Raw genomic sequence first — 18,424 nt, 5'->3', positions numbered from 1 at the left:
ACCCCAGGGCCGTGTGTCCCGGCTCCCGCCTCTCCTCAGCCTCCAGGCTGGTTGCCAAACTCCGAGACCACAGCCTATGCGTGGGTTCAGAATGGTGGCCTCTCTCTTCTCGTGGTCCAGGGCTCCCGCTGTCTACCAAGGCCTCAGAGAGAAGGCGGTAACGCCAACCTCTTTGTTTTATAGATGGGGAAACTGAGGTCTCAAGGGGTCAGAGATAGTTCTAAGGATGTTTGCTAAGTAGGGCTTGTGGAAAGTATAATAGTATTGGCATTAGACTTCTTGTTGTTGTTATTGGCGCTGGCTCTGGTGCATGAACTCAGGGCCTTGTGCTTGCTAGACAAATGCTCTACCGCTTGAGCCAATGCCTTCAGTCCCTTTTGCTTTAGCTCCTTCTACTTAAGCAGCTTCTCAAATAGCTGGGATTACAGGTATGTGCTGCTGAGCCTGGCTAGATTCTTGTTTTGTTTTGTCAGTTGTGGGGTCTGAACTCTGGGCCTGGGCACTGTCCCTCAGCTCTTCAGCTCAAGGCTAGTGCTCTACCACTTGAGCCACAGCACCACTTCTAGTTTTCTGGTGATTTATTGGAGATAGGAGTCTCAAGGACTTTCCTGCCCAGGCTGGCTTTGAACCGTGATCCTCAGATCTCAGCCTCCTGAGTAGCTAGGATGACAGGCGTGAGCCACCAGTGCCTGGCTGAGCCTGGCTAGATTCTTAAACAGAGTTCTGTCTCTCACTAGCCACAGGACCTGGGGGAAGGCTCTCGATGTTGCCCAGTCCTCCGCTTCTTCCGTGGCCATCATACCTCCAGTTCTGGCTGAGTGGATGATCACCAAGGCCCTCTCAGTGACTGGCACATAATAGGTGTTCAGTGAGATGGAGTTCCTGTGGTGATCATTATGCACCCCCCCCAGCTCCTTGCAGTGTCTCTCGTAGGTGGATGGCTCTGCTGTGAGTTCATCTGACAGAGCGACACAGGGGAGCCTGGCAAGAAGAGGGTTAAGAGCAGGGATTCAGGAAAGCTGAGCCTGGGTCTCCCCCCCCAGGCAGGGTTGGAGGAAGAAGGGGTGGGTGGTTGGGTCGGCCTGGATGTGTGCTGGAGGCTGGGGCATGGGGGGAGATACCAGCCCCTCAGGGGGCCCCTTCTGCTGCCCTGCGTGCCATCGGCTGGTTCCTGGCAACCTCGGGCGACCGCATCCCCAGCAGCCCACACGGTCACTGTGGATTAAGAGCATGATGGACTCCGGCTGTGTCTGGGATTAACCGAGCTCAGGTTAGAGTACACGATCCAGATGTGTTTACAGAACTCGGGCCCCACTGAGGCATAGCCCTGCTGCTGGGCTCCATACGCAGCTGGCGGGGCGGGTGGTACTGGGCCTGCGTGCGTTGGACCTATGGACTGGGGAGGGGGTGGGCCGTGGGAGGGTCTCCCAAGCCTGGGAGGAGAGGCGTCCGTGCACGCGGTCAGGCCGGGGTCCTGTAGGGGCTGGGGCTGGCTGCTGGGGGGTGGTCTCTCCCAGGGGGCCCGGGACTGTCATGTAAGGGGAGGCCTGCCCGGTACTCGAGCCTATGGAACCGGGAGCAGGTGAGAATCCCGGGCGAGGGCGGAGCCTCAGCGCAGGCCTAAACCCCAGCTAGGGACCTTAGCAAAGAGTTGGCCTGGGTGTTAGGCTGAGGACAGGACTGTAAGCAGGTCACAACACACAGAGGCTTGTGTCTTTGAAACTATGCCTCTTGCTACTGTAACACAGACCTGAGACAAGTTAGCTTCAGAAGAAGGAAGGTTTACTGGGGCTCAGGAATTTCAGGCCCTGTGGCAAGGCAAGAGCATCATGGCAGGAGCTCCTGGTAGAGGAAGCCCTTTCCTCATGGAGGCCAGGAAGTGCAGGGAGACAGGAAGGTCCTTTGAAGACCCGCCCCTGGGACCTCACTTCCTCCCATCAGCCCTGCCCCAGGCTACCAATCAAGCTTTTCAACTTGAGCTTTCTGGAAGTGGAGTGGGAGGGGGGTGCTTGGCAGGGAAGATGTACCCGAGCCAGAGCAGAGCCTGGCCAGGAGCCAATGGTGGCCCTGCAGGTGAGCTGAATTCTGGACAGGATGGGGTGAATGTGGGGTTCAGGAAGGGGAGGTACCAAGAATCTAGTTTCTTCCTTTTCTTTTTGTGGCAGTCTTGGGGCTTGAACTCAGATCAGCTCTGCCGCTTGAGCCGCAGCTCCCCTTACGGCTTTTTTTTTGGTCAATCCTGGGGCTTGACCTCTGGGCGCTGCCCCTGAACTCTTCAACTCAAGGCAAGCACTCTACCACTTGAGCCACAGCGCCACTTCTGGCTTTTTGCTGGTTCATTGGAGATAAGGAGTCTCATGGACTTTGCTGCCTGGGCTGGCTTTGAACCTGCGATCCTCAGGTCTCAGCCTCCTGAGTAGCTAGGATGACAGGCATGAACCAACAGCCCCTGGCCTCAGAATCTCATTTCTGAGTCAGGGGTTGGAAGGAAACATGGACTCTCTACCCAGGATGGTCAAGATGACAAGAGCACAGCCTAGGGAAGGCTGGACCCCAGGGTGGACAGGAGAGGGTTTCGATGGCCCTGCCAGGCCAGCAGACCCGCCACCCCTGGGCTGAGGGGCAGAGTGTGGTGTGGGTGTGGGGCCCAGTGGGGGGGGGCGGGAGTTGGACATCTCTGTGTCCTTTGGGCCCGGCGATCCCTGGTACTAGAGATGGCTCTCAGTCACCAGGGGATAGCAGGAGTCTCCAGCCGTGTGCCCGTCTGCTCCAGAGGACATCCTGGGATCTCTTTGCTTCTGTCCATCCTTTTGGGGCTCGAAGCTCCAGCCTGAGGCCGCCCAAGCTTGAGAGCGAGGGGTGGGCGGGGGGGGGGGAGGAGGGAGGGGAAGCCGGGCGGGGCCTGGCTGACAGCCTGCTCGCCACGCGGGGGCGTGGGACCAGGGAGGAAACTTTCTCCCACCACGGCTAATTCTGTCCCCGGGCCGGGCAGCCAGGCCTGCGGCTGCAACATCTGCAGATGCCCGCAGTGGCTTCCAGGCGCCCGTCTCTCAGAGTCTGGGGATGTAGGGTTTGCAATCCACCCGCACATGCGCACACAGGGCCCTGGAGCCATCGTCTCTGCCCATCCAGAAACTCCCTCCGCAGGGGCTGTGGGGACTGCAGACGCCGGGCTCCTGGTGTGCTTCAGGGCCAAGTGTTTCAGCCACGGCTGGAGGCTGCCGGGGGCTCTGTGGTCAGAGAGTCTGTGGTCCAAACCCTAAGTCGACACTTGAGAGCTGAGCAGGATTGGGCACCGGTGGCTCACACCGTGCATCCTGGTTACTGGGGAGCATGGTGGCTCAAAGCCAGCCTGGGCAGAAGAGCCCATGAGACTCTTATCTCCAATGAAATACCAAAAAGCCAGAAGTGGAGCGGTGGCTCAAGTGGTAGAGCACCAGCTTTGAGCCCACAAAAGCTAAGGGACAGCACCCAGATCCTGAGTTCAGGTCCTGCTGGTGCACACACACACACACATACACACACTCATGCAGCACACGCTCATGCATGCACACACATACACATACTCATGCAGCACACTCACGCACGCACACACACTCATGCAGCACACACTCATGCACGCACACACACATGCAGCACACGCTCATGCACGCACACACTCATGCAGCACATGCACACACACATACACTCATGCAGCACACACACACATACACACTCATGCAGCACCTGCACACACACATACACACACACTCATACAGCACATGCTCATGCATGCACACTCAGGCAGCACACACTCATGCACACACACATGCAGCACACGCTTATGCACGCATGCACTCATGCAGCACACGCTCATGCACACTCACACACATGCATGCAGCACATGCTCGTGCATGCACACAACACTCATGCAGCACACTCATGCACACACATGCAGCACATGCTCATGCACACACGCACACACACATACACTCATGCAACACACGCTCATGCACGCACACACTCATGCAGCACACGCTCATGCACGCACACTCATGTAGCACACGCTCATGCACACACACACACTCATGCAGCACACGCTCATGCACACACACACACTCATGCAGCACACGCTCATGCACACACACACGCTCAGCAGCACACGCTCATGCACGCACACACACACTCATGCAGCACACGCTCATGCACACACACACACGCTCAGCAGCACATGCTCATGCACGCACACACACGCTCAGCAGCACACGCTCATGCACACACACACACGCTCAGCAGCACACGCTCATGCACGCACACACACGCTCAGCAGCACACGCTCATGCACGCACACACACGCTCATGCAGCACACGCTCATGCACACACACACACTCATGCAGCACACGCTCATGCACGCACACACACGCTCAGCAGCACACGCTCATGCACACACACACGCTCAGCAGCACACGCTCATGCACACACACGCTCAGCAGCACACGCTCATGCACGCACACGCTCAGCAGCACACGCTCATGCACGCACACTCATGCAGCACACGCTCATGCACGCAGCACACTCATGCAGCACACGCTCATGCACGCGCGCGCACTGCTGTGCGTCCTGGGCAGTCATGTCTGTCTGTGCTTCCCTCTGCAAATCCCCGCCAGTCTCGGCCTGCGTCTGAGGCGTCTGAGGCGCCAGGCACGGTTGCCGTTCGGGGTGCACCGTGTGTGAGAGGACACAGGTGTGGGTGCTCCCCCACTCCAGGCCTCAGTTTCTCCCCAGCCACGAGGATGTCTTCCAAGGGCCTCCCTCCAGCTCCTGAGAGGGTGGGGTGTGGGCCGCCCGCAGGCCGGGCAGGAAGGGAGGGGCTGGGACGGAGCCAGGCCGTTTGCCAGAAGGAAGGACTGCCCTCCCTCCCCCCTCCCTCCCCCCCTTCCCCAGGGGCTCCCACGCCCAGCTGATAAGGCTCTGGTGTTTGGTGAGAGGCAGACTGCGGGAAGGCAGACGGCAGGCTGGACAGCCAAGGGTGTGAGCCCCGTGAGGCAGGGGGTGGTGAGGGGGGAGGGGAGGGGATGGGGGCACAGGAGGAGAAGGAGCTGGGGGGGGAGATGGGGACACGGGAGGGGGAGGGAGGGAGGGACAGGGCTCACGCTGGGAGAGGGCAGAGCAGATGGCAAACAGCTGCTGTCCAGATGTCTCCTGGCCTCGTGTCCCCGGAGCCTGTGGGGACACAGGCCATCTGGGAGCAGCCTGAGGAGCGGGGGGGAGGTGCGGTGGGGGGTCCTGGGTTCGAGTCTCTGTGCTCGCAGTGACCAGGCCAGGGAAGAGGCCCTGTGTGTGTGTGTGTGAGTGTGTGTAATGGTCCCGGCTCTCGGGAGGGCAGCAACCAAGGCCACACGCACACATACGTCCACATGTGGGAAGCATTCACTCTCCGAGGGCCTGGGGAGGGGTCCACACCCCAGAGCCAGACACATGGAGCTTGTGGGGGCCTCTCGGGCTTTCCACCAGGGCAAAGGGCAAAAGGTTCTGGAAGGTTCCAAGGAAGTGAGTTTGGCAATTCTGCACGAACTGGGTTTGAGCCTAACCACCCCACCCCCCATCCACACACCGCTGCCCATATCTGAGCTTCCTCCTCTTAGGCAGAATGGTTCATTTGATCTCTCTGGCTTTACCAGCGCTGTGCAACCTCAGGCCCATGGCTTACCCTCTCTGTGCCTCCAATTCCTCGGCGGCAGCTGCAGCAGCATCTGGTACCATGGCCAGAATATAGTGAGAACTGTCTGCACGCTTGGTTAATAGTAAGAATGAAGTTAGCCACATGCCGGTGGCTCACATCTGTAACCCTTAGCTACTCAGGAGGCTGAGATCTGAGGATTGCAGTCCAAAGCCCGCCTGGCAGGAAAGTCCGTGAGACTCTTATCTCCAATGAACCACCAGAAAACTGGTGTTTGATTTTGGTACACCGTGTATTACATGTACATTAATGTGAATTAGGGAAGGGAGAAAAACAGATTTTTGCAGGTGTGCATACACTATCTCAGACAAGAATACATGCATCGTTAGAGATTTTTTCCGGTATATTTCTAAAATGTTCAAAGAAGATTAGGGCTGTAGCTTCGGACCATAATTCACGGCTCTTTTCATGAAACCATACCCGATGAATCTAACTTTGTTTTCAACTTGTGTAACTTGCCTGCATATTTATGGCCCCCACCATCACCAAATTATAGTTCATTCGGCATTCCTGATGCACAGCATCCCTACTGCTGAATGGAAGAGCCTTTGAAGCGCATTTCAGGAAGATCTACCTTGCCAAAATATATATATATATATATTTATTAGTGGTTAGGATGCCTATGTAATCAATAGAGTTGAAGAATTTGATTACAGACGAGGAAGGCTGTCACGTGAGAATCTTGCTCACAGTTACGACAGGTGTGTGAAAATGAGAGGGTTTCCGACTTGGGGCATATTTCATCGCCAGGCTTTCTCCTAGTTTGCAGTTTCAAATGAGTATCGGGGTTCCGACAGACATAGCTGAACAAAACGATTTCAACAGTAGTTTGTAAATGGTGGCTTGGAACCTGGTGGCTTAGGGGAACCGGTGTCTCTTCTATCCATTTGGGAATGTAAAGAGCACAGAACTGTTTCCACATGTCTGTATGACAAACCCGTCGACGTAAGTAGCGCCGTGTGCATTGAGAATCGAGAAGAGGGTAGGTATCAAGACTCTGCTTTTGAATGGAATCTTATTGTCCAAGGGCTGTGCAGCGGGGCTAGAGTGGCATGTCAGGCAGTGAGCGAGTGCTTTTCTGGTCGTATGTTCTTACCCACTGTCCATTTTCCCCACACTTTTTTCCTGCCTCAGCTCTCCATCCCCTCCCCCCAGGTGTAAAGTTTATTTGTTGGGGTTGTTTTTACATGGGTTCACTTTGTCCTTCGTCTCAGATTTCGATGTTCCCCTTCCACGTGGATGTGGGGGGTGGGGGACGACTCTGCGCGTGTTAAAAATATGTTTTGCAGTTGGGGCAGTGTTACTTAGGTCACCGAGGCTGGCCTTGAAGTGACGATCCTCCTGCTCCAGCCTCCCGAGTGCTGGGATTGTAGGCATGCGCCACCACGCCTGGCCTCGTAGAAGGAATCTGCCAAGGACTAGCGGCTTCGACACCCTGGGAAAAGCGCTTGTGTCTTTTGGAGGTGGCCGCCCTTCACAGGTGCCTTGCGGACGGGGCTCCACTGTCCTGGTTTCTCCCCGGCTTTGCTCCCCGCCATGAGCAAGGGCGCCCCATGCCCCATCTCCTGCGGTCTTGACCAGACTGGTGTTTGGGGGGATTTTTCTCCCTCATGCTTGCCGATGCTGGGAGGGAATGAGCGTGTGTGTGTGTGTGTGTGTGTGTGTGTGTGTGTATGTGCGCGCACCCACGTGGTGGTGGTGGGGGGCCCTGTGTGTGGGGGTCGTGGCTTGTCTGGGGACCGGGAAGGATTGATCTGTCTCTGGATTCTCATCTCCTTTGTCCCCAGGCCCTGAGCAGGGCAGGGACTGGCCCAGGCACCCACACCCTGTGTGGGTCCGGCCTCCCCGGCCTCTTCTCCTTGGGTCTGTCCAGGGACTGACCCGCGGGGTCAAAGGCCATCCTGGGGCGTGTGACTCAGGTGAGTTGCGCTGGATGCCAGATGGGCCGTGAGCTGCAGGCCGCAGGAAGACCCCCAAGAGCAGGGCCAGGCTTGCTCATGCGCCCCTGGGGCGCTGTGGGGGATGGGAAGGGAGGCAGCTGACCCCCGTGTGTCCCCCAGACCTCAGACAGATGGGCCTGGAAACTGGGGGAGGGGGATACAGTCCCTAAAATGCTCAGGAAAGTGGAGCTGTGGGGGGAGGGGGAGGAGCAGGGGATCCTGGGATATGGGGAGAGGGTGACCACAGGGCGGTCAGCATGTGTCTGCCCACGTATTAGGTCTCCCAAGAAGCCACATTAAACATGAAACAGAGTTAGGTGTAGAAGTAAAGACCCGCCAAGAACCAGTGCAGAAAACTTGCAGGCTAGCAGAACTCAAGAAATCGCCTCCACGGACCTGACTGACACATGACTCCGAGCTTCCTGGTGGCCACATGAAAAAGGGAAACGGGACGAGTTAGTCTTGCACTGTTTAGAAAAGAGGAAGAAAACCCAGTTTCTCAGGGGGGGAGCAGTGTCACTCTTTTGTACACAATTCTCCAGGGCTCTATTTCTCATGTGGGCAGGTGTCTTCGTCAAAGGAAGCAGGGCTGGGCTGCTGGGTTACCCAGGACAGAGGTAATTTTCTTGACCTTAGCTGGGACAGAGGTAATTTTCTTGACCTTAGCCGCTCGTAGCGACCTGGAGAGAAGCGTGAAGAGATGTCTAAGCCCAGAGAAGGTCTGTCCATGACTTGTGCTGGGCAGATCGGGAAGGGAGGGGCGGGCCTGGTGCTCAGGATTCAAGGTGAAAGGAGAGAGGGCCCGAGGCGGCTGAGACTGGGGTCTGCCGCGTAGCTTCATGGGGAAGTGGAGGTCATCCGTGGGCTTCCCACCTGGAATTCTGGAGTCAGCTTTCCTCCCTGCTTGGCCTCCGGCGGGTGACCCGCCCTTCTCCGAAACTTGGTTTCCCACTCTGCAGGCTGGGGGGGGTTTATCCCTGCGGGTTGTTACGTGGTGTCTTGCAAATAATTGTTCAGTGGATATGTGCACAGGGGATGCACGTGCTCTTGTGGTGTGTGTGGATGTGTGAGGGCGGATGGAGGTGTGCAGACAGGGCTGAAACCTGAACTCAGACCCCTCGAGCTCATTAGACGAGCGTCGACCCCCACCACCCTTAACTCTAGCTTTTTGTGCTTTAGCCATGTTCCAGGTCAGACCTTCCTTCCTTTTCTTGCCCTTGAAGTTCTGCCCCATCATCACTCACTTTTTATTCCCAGCCCCGGGTTGGCTTGGAACTGCTATCCTCCTATTTCTGCCTCCTGGGTAGCTGGGATTACGGGGGTGGCCTGTAGGTGTCACCTACAGCTGATAGATCAAAGGAGACTGGAGCTATATGCAAATGCATGCAAATAAGATGCATGCAAATATAACACCAGGCCAACACCCCCACGAGACCTTCTCAATCTCTGACGCCGCCCAGCCTCACTTGCCATGTCATGGATCGGGCGATTCCCAGCCAGCTAGTTGGCACCAGCCTGGGTGAAGTTCAAGTCCTGCGATCTGTACAAGAGATGCCTGTGCCAAATTCTCCATAACCAGAGGAGGGGCGGTCTGGTGAGCCCCAGCTCCTTTCTCCCAGCCTGGGCATCCATGTTGTAGAGCAAAAGCAGAAGCAGCATCACCAGCCCGGTCCCTGCCCGGGGCATTCAGTGCGGGTTCCGGAGCAGGTGCTCCGGGCAGGGCCTCTTGGGCCTCTGTGCCCCCAGCATCCCCTTGTATTTCCTGGGACTCGCCCTGGGGGTGAGCTGCCCAGCAGAGCCCACACGCTGTCCCCCGCGTCCTCCCTGCGCCCTGACCGAGCTGGTCGGTGGTGGGAGCTGTGTGTCTGGGGTGCAGGCTCCGGTGCCGCCAGGGTCTTCCCAGCAGGAAGGGGCGATCAGGCCTTCTGTATCTTCCCACCCGGTGCGAGGAGCGACGTGGAGCCCACCGTGGGCTCTGCTCCCCTCACCCTGCGTCCTTTCTCCTCCACCCCGCAGGTGTCCCCGGCTGCCGTGGAGACCCACGCCGAGGAGCTCCGGACACGTCACGGTGAACGGTAAGGGACCACACTGGTGTCCCAAGGGGACCCCGGGCAGGGAGGGGCAGGGGGCGGGGGGTGGGGAATGGGGGGCGGGGCTGGCACAGCTGCCCCCTGGGTGTTGGAAGCATGGCTGGGGCCAAGTGCACAGCACGGGGCCTCTCCCCTCCACTCTACCCAGCATTGGTGTAATGGTCTCATTACCCAGGGACTTTATTTTTCTGTCTATACTGAGATTTGAACTCAGGGCCTGACCGTTTTCAGCAACACCTCCAGTCCCTTTTTGCTCCGGTTATTTTTGAGATAAGGTCTCCGTTGTTTGCCCAGCCTAACCCAGACTGCCATCCCCCCTATTTATACTTCCTGCTGTCGCTGAGATGACAGGCTTGTACCACCACGCCGAGCTTTTTGTTGTTGTTAAGATGAAGTCTCTAGCAGTTTTTTTGTTTTTGTTTTTGGCTGGCCTGGAACCACATCCTTTGCGTTTCCATTTCCCACACGATTACAGGTGTGAGTCACTGTACCCAGCACTGCGGGAGACTTTATTGAATAATTACCTCCACGACTAGACTCTAGGGAAGAGCGGGTCCCAAAAGAAGTAGAAAACATTGTTAAGAACACATTTAGAGCTGGGCGCTGGTGGCTCACATCTGTCATCCTCACTACTCAGGAGGCTGTGATCTGAGGATCATGGTTCAAAGCCAGCCCCGGCAGGAAAGTCTCTGAGACTCTTATCTCCAATGGACCAGCCAGAAAACTGGAAGAGGAGCTGTGGCTCAAAGTGGTAGAGTGCTAGTGCTGAGCAAAAGAGCTCAGGGACGGCGCCCAGGCCCTGAGTTCAAGTCCCATTACAGACCAAAAAAAAAAAAAAAGCACACTTAAGCTTATGTACGTCAGGACTGGGGCGTGGCTCAGAGATAGGGGCGTGGCTCAGAGATAGATAGGGGCGTGGCTTGGTGGATAGAGGCGTGGCTCCAGTAGTAGAACACTTGCCTAGCAAGCATGAGGCCCTGAGTTCAAACCCCAGTACTGACTGCCACGAGATTCTAGATGTCTGCTCTTAGAACAGTGCCTGGCTTGTAGGAGGTAGTTGGAGAAGTGTTTGGTAAGGAAACAAAATAAAGGGCTGGGGTCGTAGCTCAGTGTTAAGAATGTCTGCTTAGGACACTCAAGGCTTTGGGTTTGATCCTCAGCAACACAGTGAGAGGAAAGAAAGGAAAGAAGGGAGGGAGGGAGGAAAAAGCCCCAGAGGAAATGGCCAGGCATAGTTAAACCACTAACTGGCCTCCCTCTGAGCCAAGGTGGCCAGGGTTGCTCACACCGGGGCTGGTCAGCCTCTGATTTTTTTTTTTTTGTTTTTCTTTTTATTGTCAGTTGTGGGGCTTGAACTCAGGGCCTGGGTGCTGTCCTTAACCATTTTTTGTTCAAGGCTAGAGCTCTACCACGTTGAGTCACAGCTCCACTTCCAGTTTTCTGGTGATTCATGGGAGATCAGAGTCTCTCAAGCTTTCCTTTCCCGGGGCTGGCTTTGAATCTCGATCCTCAGAGCTCAGCCTCCTGAGTCATTGGGATGACAGACACTAGTGCCCGGCTCTGGTCAGCTTCTAAGAGCCACTTGTGACGTGAGCCTCCCTTGCAGAGGATGGAGAATCTGGATTACAATGCTTCCTCTGCTTACGACGATGAGTACCTGGATGAGTTAGACCCCGTGGTGGCGCTGGAGGACTCGTCTCTGCTGGAGACCGGTGCCATTGAGATTTTCGTGGCCGTCTACAGCATCATCTGCTTCCTGGGCATCTTGGGTAACGGTTTGGTGATTGTCATCGGCAACTTTAAGACCAAAAAGACGGTGAACACCATCTGGTTCCTCAACCTGGCCGTGGCGGATTTCCTCTTCAACATCTCCCTGCCGATCCACATTGTCTACGTGGCCATGCGCTACCACTGGGTGTTCGGGCTCACCATGTGCAAGATCAGCAACTTCCTGCTCATCCACAACATGTACACCAGTGTCTTCCTGCTCACCGCCATCAGCCTGGACCGCTGCGTCTCCGTGCTTCTCCCCGTCTGGGCCCAGAACCACCGCAGCATCCGGCTGGCCTGCGCGGCCTGCGTGGTCATCTGGATCCTGGCTTTCTTCTTGAGCTCCCCCTCCCTCATTTTCCGGGACACGACCCGCTTGCATGGGAAGATCATCTGCTTCAACAACTTCAGCCTGGCGGCCGACCAGCCTCCCTCCACCCAGCCCCACCTGGGCTCGGCGGGGTACAGCCGTCACATGGGGGTGACCATGACGCGCTTTCTCTGTGGCTTCCTGGTCCCTCTCCTGATCATCACCGCCTGCTACCTCATCATCGTCTACAAGCTCAGGCACAACCACCTGACCAAGACCAAGAAGCCCTTCAAGGTCATCGTGGCCATCATCGTCACCTTCTTCCTCTGCTGGTGTCCCTACCACGCGCTCTACCTGCTGGAGCTGTACCACGCGCCCATGCCCGCCTCCACCCTGGGCCTCGTCCTGCCCCTGGCCACTGCCATCGCCATCGCCAACAGCTGCATGAACCCCATCCTGTACGTCTTCATGGGTCAGGATTTCAAGAAGTTCAAGGTGGCCATTTTATCCCGCCTGGCCAACGCTCTGAGCGATGACACCGGCCAGTCCAGCTACCCCAGCCACAGGAGCTTCACCAAGGTGTCGTCCATGAACGAGAGGGCTTCGGGGACCGAGAGGGAGACCAACATGCTTTGAGTGTGCCCCTTCCCCCCGCCCCCTCCGGGGAGAGCCCCAGGGGGCACCCCGACCCCAGGACCGAGGCCAGAGCCCTTCCTCAAGAGGGGGGGCACCCACCCGCAGTGCACGCAGAGCGAATCACGTTCTCGGCCGAGGACCCAGGGCGGGAAACTCTTTCTCCAGGGAAGATGGCCAACGGCCAGCCCTAACCAGCAGTCTGCGCTCTGCACCACTGAGAACCAGCCTCGGCCTAACTCAACAGAATAAAAAAAAAGAAAAAGAAAGAAAAAAGACAAAGAAAGAAGAAAAAGAAGAGCAAAAGAGCAGTTCTCCAAAGCACTGCCGTAGGCACCGGCTACAGGATTAAGCTGTCTACTGTGTGCCCCAGAAATGCCTTGGACACTGCAAGCCCTCTGCTGTGAGCAGGGGGGCCATGCGCACTCATGCATGCATGCATGCTTATACACATACACCATACATACATGCATGTGTGCATGCATCCACACGCCGCGCATACAGCCGCCAGCCCCTCTCCTGCCCCTGTGGTCACGGCTCATGGGGAGGGGAATGTGAATTCTCAACCACGGTCCTCTCTGGAGGAGCTGAGAAGATGCGGCCCTCGGGTGTCATGAGCTCTTTGCAAGGGCACCATGGGCTGGGAGAAGCTGTGAGCAGGATGTGGGACCCAGGAAAGGATGGGGGGGGTTTGCAAAGGTTGTGGGTATGGAACAGTTCACTCTAAAACTTCCCAGGGCAAAGTCTGCAGGCCATTTCGGGGTGCAGGTGGCGGCAGCCTCTTGCTTCAGCCCCCCGGGGCCTCCTGGCACTGTTACTCAGGAGAGAGGCTGAAGGGGGGCAGCTGAGTCCTTAGCCATCACCAGAACCCTTCCTTCCTTTCTTCCCTCCCTCTTTCCTCCCTCCCTCCTTCCTTCCTTCTCCACCCACTTAGCTCTGGCTATGTGCTTCGAGTCCAGCCTTTCTAGGGCATGGGGAGGAAGGCAAAGGAAAGGGACTTTTCTCCTTCTAGTTTGTGTCCTCCAAGCCTTGCAGGAGACCATTTCAAGTACAGCACCAAGGAGCCATAATCCTAGCTACACAGGGGCTTGAGATCTGAGGATCAGGGTTCGAAACCAGGCTGAACACACAAGTCTGTGAGACTTACAAAACCAAACTAATGCCGGGTGCTACACAGGAGGCTGAGGCCTGAGGATTGCGGTTCAAAGCCAGCTTGGGCAGGAAAGTCCTTGAGACTCTTATCTCTAATAAACCACTCAAAACACCGGAAGTGGCTCTGTGTCTCAAGTGGTAGAGCGCTCGCCTTGAGCTGAAGAGCTGAGGAACAGCGCCCAGGCCCAGAGTTTAAGCCCCACGACCGACAAAATAAAAACAAAACCCAAACTAATTAACCTTCCCAAAGCCAGAAGTAGAGCTGTGACCCAAGTGGTAAAGCACCAGCCTTGGGTGACAAATCTAAGGGACAGCACTCAGGCCCTGAGTTCAAGCCCCAGGACTGACACACGCACACGTGCACACACACACACACCAGGCTTAGAGAATCTCCCAGGAGAAGATGGTGTCTGGTGGGGGAGGGGGCTAGGCCATGGACTTGAAGCAAAGCCTGAACCCTACCTAGCTGCTTGAACCGGGCCCCAAAACCTGCTCCCTTGTGCAGCTACAAGGTCTGAAAGGCACAACTCCAGGGGGCAGCCAGGGACTTTGCCCCACCGACCCATGACAAAGCCAAAGCCTTGGGGAAGAAGGAAGTTCCCTGCCCAGCAATTCTGGGAGTCAGCATCCAGCCAGCGGGGTCTGCCGCAGACTCCGTCCTTTCCGACAGGGAGAATTTATTCACTGAGAGTATCCCAGCCTGCTGTGGCAGCTTTGAAGTATTGAGCACTTCCCATATTTATCCTGCCACCTCAGTAACAACGAGAGAATTCCTTCTCTTTCACCTTGGTAGGGGCCCAGAGAGGTTTAGTAACTCACCCCAGGGAAACCAGCTAGTGTCTGTCTGCCAGAGGTGTTTGAATTGATTCTTCAGTGGATTCATGTGAGCAGATTCACGGCCTGCAGGAAGCTTCCTGAGGAGTTTTTGAACTGATCCAACTTGGCAGGGCCTTTCAGCACCCTGGACAGGTGCCAAAGCCTTGCCCTGCCCCACCCGCTCCACTCCCCTGTGGTTCCAATTCTCTACCCCCACCCCTACCCAAGGCCTCTGGGGGTGGAGAGGCCCCGGTGGGCGGGGAACCTGGCGGGGGCCAGCTTCCGTGGACCCGAGGCCCTTTGTCCCTCTAAGCCAGAGACGATACATTCTGTCCTCTTCTGAGTCACTGCGTGGCTGGGGCAATAAACCGCTGTCCTGGCTGCCTCCCGCCTGGGCTGTTTGAATCCCACGTCATTAGGGAGGAACAGTCACTTCCCAGATGGGTCTTGCGGGCTTGTGACCAGGGAGCCCTGAATGGATCCAAGCTGGCGCGTCTGGCTGCTTCCACAAGTCTGAACTTGGACGTGTGAGAGTGAAAAGATGGCCCACGGCCCCTCTCTGGGCCTCTCTCCGGGCTTCCAGATGGAGGAACTGAGGAACTACGTGCCGTGGGGTTTGTCCCGGGTCTTGGAGACAGGTGTGAGGGCCTCACACCCAGGCCCACGGTCTTTCCAGGTGAAGGCCGGGCCCCGCGAGCTGCAGGCCAGTTCAGGCTGTTCTTCGGAAGGGCTGGTAACCAGCAGCCCAGGCCAGGCTGGCTGTTCCCCCTGGGAGCCAGGCTCCCCTCTTCCTGGATGTGACCCCAGGGTTTCTGCTCTGACCTTTGCTTCCTGCAAGCACCCATGTGTCACCAGCCTGCCCCTGTGGCGTCCCCCCCATGTCTCCAAGCGTCCCCTGGGACTCAGGTGTGTGATCCCTGCCGCAGCTGACATGCCCAGTGCAGGGGACCCCTGGTGGGGGCCCCAGGGGGCCTGGGGACAAGAGGCAGAGGGACAAGAAGAGAAGAGGGTACTTGGGGATAAGAGGGGAGGGACAGAATTCACAGATGATGAGAGCCAAGCAGCTGGCACTCAGGGAGCAGCTACCATGGGTCATCATACCGTGGGTCCAAACCTGTGGCTGGGGGGAAGACCGGACCGTCCCATCCAGTGGTGACCAGGATGGTGGAGGTGATGCAGCCAGGCTGGGACCCGGGTCTGCTGCCCGAGATCCACCTTCTCCAGGGAAAGAGAAAGGGAAGGAAGCGGGGAAGGAAGGGAGGAAGGAGGAAGGAAGGAAGGAAGGAAGGAAGGAAGGAAGAAGGGAGGGAGAGCATAGAAAGGGGGGAAGGGCAGATTGATGGGGGAGCATCTGGAGCCCTGGACAGAACAGCAGTTCTGGGGGGCTGACGGGGTGGGGGCGGCAGGGAGGGAGGTGGGTGAACAGTGACCTTTGCCCTCACAGCTGTGTGCAGTGAACGGACATGTGGACATGCGCAGATGATGCTCCTGGGCCTCTCGGGGGAAGGGAGGTGGGGGTGGCGTTGGGCTCCGCTGGGCCGCGCTGGCCCCTGGACAGGAGACAGCTGGAGAAAGCTTTGGGCGACGTGGAGAGGCTCCCCAGCTTTCCCAGGGGAGCAGTTCGTGGGAAGCCAACCGCAGAGCCATTTGCGCTCAGCGGTCGCGTTGTTGATGGGAATTAATTGGGACTGTGGCTCAGCTTGGCCTCTGTGTGCGCACATTTCCCCGGGGGAGCCCCGGACCAGGTCCCAGAGCCCCCATAAACCATGCCTACCTTCACGGAAGCAGAGGTGGGGCCAGGGCACCACGGTGGGCAGTGCCCAGGGAAGTTTGCAGACGGGGGGGGGCAGGGCTTGAACTTGGTGTTAGCCTTGGATATCACTGGGATGAGGACCTGGTGAATCTTCCAGAAGTGTTTCTGTGCAAGGATGGTAGGCCAGCCCCTTTCCTGCTCTAGATACCCAGCCCAAGGGCAGGGGAGATGGGGGGGGGAGCAGGAGAGGGTGGAGGGAGGAGACAGTGGAGGATGATGATGTCCCAGTACCAGTGGGAGCCATGGCCGTTCACAGGAGCGAGGGGTCCGCTCCATGGCCTCGTGATTGCACGGAATCCTGACTCCAAGCCTCATGGCGGGCTCTGTTTGTTCACTCTGCAGTACCAGCTTTAGAGGAAGGGCCCTGGGGGAGGGTCTGAAGGATTCCCTTGTCCTTAGGGTGGGGGGGTCACCCTATAGGGCGGGGTCGGGGTGCAAGCCTGGTGCTGGTGCTAGGGAGTGTTTGCTGCTCACAATTTAAAAAATAGAATAAGAGAAACACATGCAAGCCCAGGTCACTGTGGTCACCATCGTCAACACCATCATCATCATCGCTGTCACCATTATCACCATCACCAGATTCTTGCCGGTTCTGAGCGTATGACCACCAGTGAGACACGGATAGAGGGAGGGTTGGGCTTGGACCTGGAGGAGCTGGGTTTCTCTCCTGGGGACGCCAGGAGCAATCCCAGACAAAGGAAGTTTCCATGAACAGCTTCCAGCCGCTGTGGCCGTGGCCTGTCCCCTGCCCCGCAGTCTGATTGATTCCAGGCTGCAAATCCAGGAAGCAGATGCCCCTCCCCCACCCGCCTGGGCGCCCATCTCCCTAATGCTTTGCAGCTTTTATTCCGGGCCCAGGACTCTTGGTTAAGGGCTTGGCTGGTATCACCCTGACGGCTGACTTCCTGTGTTTGTCCCTCTGAGTGGAAATCAAGAGGTGAAGCCACCAAGGGGGCAGCAGGTCTGCGTTTGACACGGATGATGTGTGACACACCAATGCACAACCACCTACCCCGGCGCCCTGGGGGTCCTCTCCCCCCTCCCCACCCCTGTGGGCAGGCATCATCAAAACGAACTCCGCTCTGTTGGCACGTCCTTCAAGGCAGTATCTGGAGGAGGGGAGGAGTTTCCGGTTCCTTTCCAGATGTTTGGCGGTGGAGCTGAGGGGGTGGGTGGGTGGAGAGGGCTGTCAGTCAAGCTGGGGGTGGGGGTCATGGTATCCACTGCTCAGGCACCGAGCACACTGGTTTGTAATGGGATCCCAGGCTGGGGGACTGGCGGCTGGCGGCCACTGACTCAGTCATCCTTTTTTATCTTCATGACAAGCCCCTGAGGGAGCTGGCCCCTCAGTCAACCTCTCAGGACCACGTGGGCATCCAGCCATTGATTGGTATTAGGCACCTACTGTGTACCAGGCCACCTGCTGGGCTGTGCGTGTGTGTGTGTGTGTGTGTGTGTGTGTGTGTGTGTGTGTGTGTGTGTGTGTGTGTGTGTGTGTGTGTGTGTGTGTGTGTGTGTGTGGCCTCGGCTGCTGACTCCATGATGATTCTCAGCAGTCTCTCAGTATCTGGGCGTGAAGGAAAGCGGGCGTTTGAGCCCACACAGTGGCTCATTCTTGCTGGCTATATATCTGCCTCATGAGCTCAATAAAATAGATGCTGAGGAGTTCCCATGGAGCCGAGAGAAAGGCTTCCTGCTCTAAAGCAAGAGAAAGAGAGCGCATGTGGGGGAGCGGGGGAGAGAAGAATGGGGTCTCAGAATTATGAATGTAGACTGGTTCTGGGTTCTAACAGGCACCTGTCAGCAACAGTGCCCGCCACCCCCCCGCCCTGTGACTTCTCAGAGCTAGCCAGAGACGGAGCTGTACACTGAAACCAAACAAATGGTGGCTATAGGTGAGGAACTGAGGTGGAATGAAAATGTGTGTGTGGGGGTGGCGGGGAGGTATGGGCTCCTTGGCCCCCTTCTGTCCTCACCAGAGGGACCATTGCCTGCTCAGCTGGTGATGATCCACATGTCCCTAGTCTCTTGATTCCTGGGTCCCTCCCCCATGGCACACTGGGTTCTCTGACTGCAGAATACAGGAAGGGTGCGGACAGATCTGAAGAGACAGCTTGCTTGACCTTAAATGCCAGCTGAGACGAGGCCCTCGTGGTAGGCCCACCCTGCCCAGGATTCTC

General features: G+C 57.2%; 1 protein-coding gene across 3 annotated transcripts in view; it reads left to right on the top strand.

The window, feature by feature from the left end:
• Positions 1 to 14,787, top strand: part of Cmklr1 (chemerin chemokine-like receptor 1) — a 36,813-nt gene extending 22,026 nt beyond the window's left edge. For all 3 annotated transcript variants that reach the window (XM_069994647.1, XM_069994649.1, XM_069994648.1), the window contains 2 exons: positions 9,677 to 9,735; positions 11,357 to 14,787. In XM_069994647.1, the coding sequence (XP_069850748.1) occupies positions 11,360 to 12,466 (1,107 nt within the window). In that variant the 5' untranslated portion in view covers positions 9,677 to 9,735; positions 11,357 to 11,359 and the 3' untranslated portion in view covers positions 12,467 to 14,787. The remainder of the gene's footprint in view (positions 1 to 9,676; positions 9,736 to 11,356) is intronic.
• Positions 14,788 to 18,424: the final 3,637 nt, after the last annotated feature.

This window comes from Dipodomys merriami, unplaced genomic scaffold (assembly GCF_024711535.1).
Source record: "Dipodomys merriami isolate MVZ:Mamm:240054 unplaced genomic scaffold, mDipMer1.0.p SCAF_45, whole genome shotgun sequence".
Taxonomy (NCBI): domain Eukaryota; kingdom Metazoa; phylum Chordata; class Mammalia; order Rodentia; family Heteromyidae; genus Dipodomys; species Dipodomys merriami.
This window is presented reverse-complemented; position numbering and strand designations above follow the sequence as displayed.